The sequence below is a fragment of the Meles meles genome, chromosome 5, assembly GCF_922984935.1.
Source record: "Meles meles chromosome 5, mMelMel3.1 paternal haplotype, whole genome shotgun sequence".
NCBI lineage: Eukaryota > Metazoa > Chordata > Mammalia > Carnivora > Mustelidae > Meles > Meles meles.
This window is the reverse complement of record NC_060070.1, coordinates 149,787,419-149,794,693: the sequence shown is the minus strand read 5'-3', so window position 1 is coordinate 149,794,693 and position 7,275 is coordinate 149,787,419. Positions and strand designations below refer to the sequence as shown.

The window sequence follows — 7,275 nt, the reverse complement described above, 5'->3', positions numbered from 1 at the left end:
GGATGCGCTGGTGGCGTCTGCGCCAGCTGCTGAGGGCATGATCCCCGCTCTTCATCGCGGTAGCTCCCGCGCACTTGGGATCTGGGCTGAGGGTTCTTTGCCCTGGCCAAGTGCGGCTCGGTGTTCTGACGCCTGGATGTTTTTCTGGGAGTGTGTTTACGTATTTACTCCATTTATTGGGAGCAGGGATCCCCCTGATGCCACAGAGCTTCCGGAGAGAGACCGACTTGGCCCCAAACTTAGAATCTGTTGTTCACAAGCTCTGTGTGACCTTCGACAAATTATTTAACCTCAGTTCTTTTTCTGGTAGAAAGTTCACTGGTTTGTTGTGAGATAACCTATAATTAATTGCTTATCAGAGTTGTTACATTAAATTCACAACATTCAAAGTTCTAGTAGCTGCCCTAGAACAAGCCACTAGTTAAGTTTAGGCCTCCAGCTCGTCAATGGGGACCATTTGTCAGAATTGAATCAACCGAGGTATACCTACAAGTAGACATGAGCCTGAGAATCTGGAAGCAGGAAGGGAGTCTCCGCTATAACAGGGACACAGATCCGTATTTAGCACGGCTGTCTTTGGCATCTGTAGGTTTAGGTCCAGCCCATTTCTATGCATTGATTTAGGATCACTAGTCTCAGCATATCTCTGCTTTTCCATTCCTACTGCATTGAGTCTCTTGCTGTCTTTTCCGGAGCCCATGGGCTCTTCCACTTTCCCTGGGACGTTGAGTTCTTCTCTGCAAAATGTAGAGGCAGTAACTTTAAGTTTTGACTTTGGTTTTTTTGTTTTGTTTTGCTGAGCCGGCGTCACTCCGTCCCACATCTAGCAGAAGTGGGAACAGTGGAGTTTAGTGTGTGTGTGTGGGGGGGGGGGGCTATTTCCTTCTGTGTTCTAGTGAAAGAATTGGAGAGAGGAGCTCCTGGAGGGGAGAATGCTGCCAGGTGGGTTATCACTGCGGATGGGGAACCTGGCTCTTTCCACCTGCTGCCTGCAGAGGGCGCCCTGCTGTTGGGACAACTGCATGCAAAACCAGTCTGCGAATCTTCTTAAGTTCTGCTTCAAACTGGGTCCGTTCCCTTTTCCAGCCGACTTCTCAAAAAGGCACACTGCCTAGGGCCCATAGTACTTCTGGAGGCACACAAAACTGTTGCATTTCTTTTAAAAATCAGGGGGGAAAAGAACTTTTAGGCCAACAGAGATGTAGACTCTTACTTTCAGGAAGGGACCCACAAAAGCAAAAGTACCTAAGTCCCAGGAAAGTCATGACATCGGCCTCCCCTTCTCTGATGGCCTTGTGCCCTCTGCGAGCCCCCTTTCCGACTGGGAACAACCCCCCCTCCGGTTCCTGTCTTGCTCCAAGGCTCCGATGCCTCCCGGAGCCTGGCTGGGTGTGATGGCTCAGTGGGGCCTATGAGGACAAGACCACTGGCTCTTGGGACCTTTCTTCCTCACCCGGCCTTGACCCGGGACCTCCATCTCCACCCCCAGTCTTCTCCATGTGCTCCTCCACTTGCCATACGGGGGAGATTAGGCCTGTGTGTATAAAACACCCTGTTAGCCAAAGTTCTTGGCCTCTGGCCTAAAAGCAGTCAGGAGCAGCTGGGCCCAGTGCCCCCCGGATCGGGAGAGAGCCACGGGCTTCTTTTCTTTGGGGCTTGCAGGTGGCCGAGCGAAGGTTATAGAACACCTTGGCAGACACCTAGGGTCCCGAATCATGTCTTCTCCTATTCTTCTCTTCCATCTGCTCACCTGAGCATAAGTACGGTTTCCTCCCACTCTTTCAGGATCTCCTTTCTTGCCTTTCACATCTAATATGTATAATTCGAGCTGTAAGATCACCATCATTTCATGAAGAGCTTCCCCGAATTTTCCCCATGGATTAAGTGCTGCAGACCAGACACTTCTTGACAGTCATTTTCTGAATCCTTGTTTCTTGGTCTTAAATCTGTCCCATGTCTTCTGCTCTGCCACGGAATCTGCGTCTTTGCTTGGGGAGCAGGAATCGGAGCGTGCAGCAAGGTCGAGATAAGGCCCATAAGAACAGCCGGAAGCGAGAGACCAGAAGGCCTGCTCTTGTGTAATCCCACGCAGGTGTTGGTGTCTGTTGCCAAATCCTGAACGAGAAGCCAGCGCCAGCTGATCGTCATAAAAGCTCTCCCAGCGACTGTGGCTTCAGAGGCCGGGGATGCTGGGCCCCCTGAGTCACGTGTGCGCAGGATGCCCGAGGGATCTGCCCTCTGAGCTGAGGAGGCCCGGCATGCGGACCCTCCGTCTAGGCAGGTGAGTCTCTCTGTCTCTTTTTCTTTTCTGAAGAAAGCAAAGAACGCTTACAGACAAGTTTGCTGGGGTAACCGTGCTCATCTCGTGTTAACAAGCAATCTGGAGGACACCCGGGTCAGAAAGTAGCCATGCCCCCGGCTCAGGACATTCACATTTCGGCTGATGGCTTTTCCCCCTCTCCCAGGTGGAGTCTGTTTGCTGTTCTGGTGAAGTTAAACAGTAGTTAAACAGTTGACTGGGAAGTGTTATTATTTTGAAACGAGGCTTGGTTTCCCGTGTCAGTGACCTGCTTAGAGGGAAAGCAGTGGATCTGGGCCCGGGTTTCAGGCCAGTTGCCACAGCTCTGAGCACCGAGGAGCAGCGAGTAACGAGGGCATGTCTGTTCGCAGGTTCTGGCTTGGCCTGCTGTTCGCGCTGGGCTCCCTCTGCCCGGCAGGCTCGCCCTGCGGCATCTCCACGCACATCGAGATAGGTAAGTGCCTGCACCTGGCCACGGGGCGCGGGATGCTAAGTCTGTCAGAGGGCGTTCGGGAAGAGATGTGGAGTCAGTCCACGTATTGGTAACGAGTTTCCAGGACTGCAGTGAGCCGGGACTGGAGGCGGGTGGGTTCAGGAACAATGCCTGGTTGATGATCCGGTCCCGGGCTGTTCACGGGTGGGCGAACAGGAGGAGCTGGAGGAACTCGCGGCCGCGATGCAGCAGGACCACAGCATGGGAGAGGAGGAAGATGGGTGGAACTCGGTAGGACTGAGGAATGTGTTTGTTGTTTTATCTTTCCAAGTATGCATACAGGGCCACTTGTGGTCACGGGAGTGGGTCCCCCGAGTCAGGTGGTTGGCTCCAGGGAGGGCAAGGAAGCGAGGGAGTCTGACCACTGGCATTAGAGGGGCCCCGGATGATGACGGGCTGGGGAGGACAGGTTCGGGGCTGAGTAGCAGATACAGGCACGTGGTGGATTTGGTTCTTGAAGTGTATTTTACATATATATTTAAAAGATTTTATTTATTTGACAGACACACACTGAGAGGGAAATATAAGCAGGGGGTGTGAGAGAAGGGAGCAGGGAGCCCGATGTGGGGTTCGATCCCAGGACCCTGGGATCATGACCTGTACCAAAGGCAGACACTTAACTGACTGAGCCACCCAGGTGCCCCTATTTGTAGTTTTTTTTTTAACTCATGGAAAATGTAAGCCAATTTGTAATGCCATTAGAAACGTTTATATTCTACAACAGTTTTCAGATTCATTTCAACTATATCTGATGTCTGGGTTTTCTTTTAGATAAAAACAGGAATATTTTATAGTTAGGCCCCCTGGCCAGAAGGTACTAGTCAGAACAAGATGACATATAAGGTGTGTAAACTTCCCAGTACCAAATAGACCAAGGTATTTATTGAGTTCTGGTGGACAAAAACCTATGATCCCAGAATTTTGCCTTCTGAAAGGGCACGAGAGGTCACTGAGCCCAATCCCTGTACTTCACGTTCAAGGAAATCGATCTGGAGAGTCTCCAAGCTCGCTCATTGGAGGGCTGGGCTAGGATTGCAGCTCCTGAGAGCCAGGCCAGTGCTCTTTCCAAACACATTTACTGCTAAGAGGTAGTCAGGAAACAACAGAAAGGAGAATTAGACCTAGCTTCTAATACCAGCTCTGCTGTACACGAAGTACGTGACTCAGAGCAGTTCATTTTCTGTGTGTGCCTCTTCTGTAAAGAAGCTGAACATCTCAGTGAATTTGAAAGTTTTGTCCAAGCATGGGTTCTTTGAGATTGAAATTGCTAAAACTAAAAGTGGGCTGAGAACAAGTATAAATGAAAATATTCAAGAATAAGTATAAATGGAAAGTTTTTAATCTATGGAATTTTTAAATAAGATTTTGTTTATTTATTTGACAGAGAGATCACAAGTAGGCAGAGAGAGAGAGGAGGAAGCAGGCTCCATGCTAAGCAGAGAGCCTGATGCAGGGCTTGATCCCAGGACCCTGAGAATATGACCTGAGATGAAGGCAGAGGCTTTAACCCACTGAGCCACCCAGGCGCCCCTGAAATATGAAATCTTCATGAAATCATAATAACTACTTGCCTTTTTTCAGTAGGTGCCAAAGATCCTAATAGATTATGCTGGATATATGTTTTGTATATATTAATCTATTAATATAATATTAAACATAGTAATACATTATATATAAATATCTATTAAACATGTTTATAAGATTTATTAAATGCAAACATATTATCAATCTATATTATGAATATATAAATATCAACACATTACCATTGACTATAACACATTACCATTCAATATGTATTGAATATATTAAAATGTAAACATTAATATTTAATAAAAATAAGTATATAACAAATATATGAATGTATCTATTAAATATGAATATAAAATATATTAAATATATACATTATTACCTATTGTTCTATATATGATATGAATATATAAATATTAATCTATTATTAATATATTAAATACATTAATATAAAACTTTGTTTATGTGAACATAATTGAAGACCATTCCTAACCAGCACAGATTTTGAGGAGTCGTATGTGAGAGACAAAATTCCAACATCTGCCAATTATTTAGAGGATTTTGTAAATTTTTTTTTTAAAGATTTTATTTATTTATTTGACAGAGAGAGATCACAAGTAGGCAGAGAGGCAGGCAGAGAGAGTGAGAGGGAAGCAGGCTCCCTGCCGAGCAGAGAGCCCGATGCGGGGCTCGATCCCAGGACCCTGAGATCATGACCTGAGCCGAAGGCAGCGGCTTAAACCACTGAGCCACCCAGGCGCCCCTGGATTTTGTAAATTTCTTGGTTCACATTTTCACTCCTTACTTAAAGCCTGTCGGGAGGCGAACGGTTCTGTGAGTTAGTTGGAATGGGCCTCGTGCGGTGGTTTGCAGCTGGAAATTCCCCCAGTCCCGTGTGCGGGTTACTGGTGTGGGCTGGGAGCCTGTGGCTTCTAGTGTTATGCTTAGAGGAGTGGCTCTATTTTTGTATGACTTACAAAGCTGGATGTGATTCACAACAGGAGTCCCCTTCGAATGTGCCTTCACAAGGCATGTTTGTCTTAGAGATTCTAGGAAGATTCAGGGTGTGTGTGTGTCTGTGTGTTGGTGTGTGGATGGAGCAGGTGACCTGGGATTTTTTTTTCTTTTGTCCATCTACTGTGACCCAACTGACGATAAAACATTTGAGAGTAATTGACTCGTCCGTGGTTTTGGCCATGTGTCCTATTTCCTGCTGAGGGTCATTTATCTCAGTGGGTTGTTGAGGCAAAATAAAATGAAGACACTGGCTGTTTGCAGAGCTCCTACCGTGTATCAGTCACCGTGCTCATCACATCACAGGTATTTTGTGTGACCCTCAGCACACCTGTAAGGTGGGAATTATTTACTTTTACCTCGGAGGGAACTGAGCCCTAACTTTAGCAGGGCCTTGGTGCCAGCTAAGCAGAAGCTTCAAATCACCACGCAAACTTGATTTGTGTTTTAGCAATATAAATATCATCATCGGATTCTTATCCTGTCTAATGAAAGTGACTGGTGGGTACACACTTAATTTTCGTTTCCCCCTTCCTTGACAGAGTGACAAAATTATTTTCCTTTGACTTTATTTTTTTTTTTTAAGATTTTTATTGATTTATTAGAGCACGAGCTGGGGGAGAGGGAGAGGGAGAGGGAAAAGCAGACTCCCTGCGGAGCGGGGCTTGATCCCAGGACCCTGGGATCATGACCAGAGCCGAAGGCAGATGCTTCACTGACTGAGCCACCCAGGTGGCCCTTATTTTATTTTTTTAAGAGAGAGGGAGAGAGAGGAGGGGCAGGGGGGCAGGGAGAGTCTTAAGCAGAGTCCATGTTGAACATGCAGCTTGACTTGGGGCTCGATTCCACAACCTGAGATGAAACCGAGAGTGTAATACACAACTGACTGAACCACCCATATGCCCCCATTTTCCTTTAAAATATCTTGAATAAGTTCTGTCTCAGCTACAGTTGAATTTAATTGATTTACATATTTCTCTCAGGACACAGAGCTCTGGAGTTTCTCCACCTTCAGGATGGGAGAGTTAACTACAAAGAGGTATGAAGTTTAATTTTTTTTCTCATTCCTTGCGCATTAACTCTCTTCCATTGGTGCCAAAATAAAAGTCCTAACAGATATTTAGGCAATAATTTTAGGAGTCAGTTTTTTTCTTCATAAAACATTAATCTTTAGGGTTATAAAAGGTGTATGTCCCCTCTAGTACTACTTGACCATACAAATATATATATTATATGTATGTATAATATATATATTGAATATATACATTATATATACCTCTATTATATAAACATATACGATTTATACTTGAACATGTACATACTATATGCTATATAATCATTAAAATATTTTAATACTATTATATATATTTATATGTATAACACGTATAACTTACATGCAATTATATATAATATATGACTTAAATAGTATCACTGGAATATTTTAATGATGAATCAAGATTTGAAGAATTGAGAGAGAAGTTTTAAAAACGGTACACTTTTTTGTTTTTACAAAGAGAGGTCATGCCTGAGATAAATTATTTTTCACCTCTTGACTGTGATCCTATAAAAATTGCATCAGCACAAGGAGCAGGGAATGTTTATTCAGAAGTCTGCTTTGAGATGCTGGTCTGTGTCTCCTCCCACCGTATTCTTGGTAAGACTATCCGATGGCTTTCCTATACTTATCCTCGAATTGGTTCTGTTCTGACCCTATACACTCTGGTTCTAAGCTAAATAATGCTTTGTGCAAAGATGACTTTTAATACTTGTATTTGATAATAGAGGTTAATATTCCCTGGTGACATCAGAATTGAATCAAATTATTACCAGTAAGTCTCTGTAATTCAGTGTGGAAAGCAGGATGAGATAACTGAAATCTGTCATATTCTTAAACCACTTCTAGACATTAGTTTCAGATTTCTTACTTGGCAGTTGAATAGTG

At 44.8% G+C, this 7,275-nt stretch overlaps 1 protein-coding gene across 3 annotated transcripts in view; it reads left to right on the top strand.

The window, feature by feature from the left end:
- The first annotated feature begins 2,167 nt into the window (after window positions 1-2,167).
- Window positions 2,168-7,275, top strand: part of GPLD1 (glycosylphosphatidylinositol specific phospholipase D1) — a 52,223-nt gene continuing 47,115 nt past the window's right edge. The window contains exons 1-3 of one of the 3 annotated variants that reach the window (XM_046004890.1): window positions 2,168-2,281; window positions 2,671-2,753; window positions 6,317-6,372. In XM_046004890.1, the coding sequence (XP_045860846.1) occupies window positions 2,187-2,281; window positions 2,671-2,753; window positions 6,317-6,372 (234 nt within the window). In that variant the 5' untranslated portion in view covers window positions 2,168-2,186. Of the gene's footprint in view, window positions 2,282-2,559; window positions 2,754-6,316; window positions 6,373-7,275 lie in introns of those variants that run through there. The other 2 variants (XM_046004891.1, XM_046004892.1) reach the window with 2 other exon arrangements.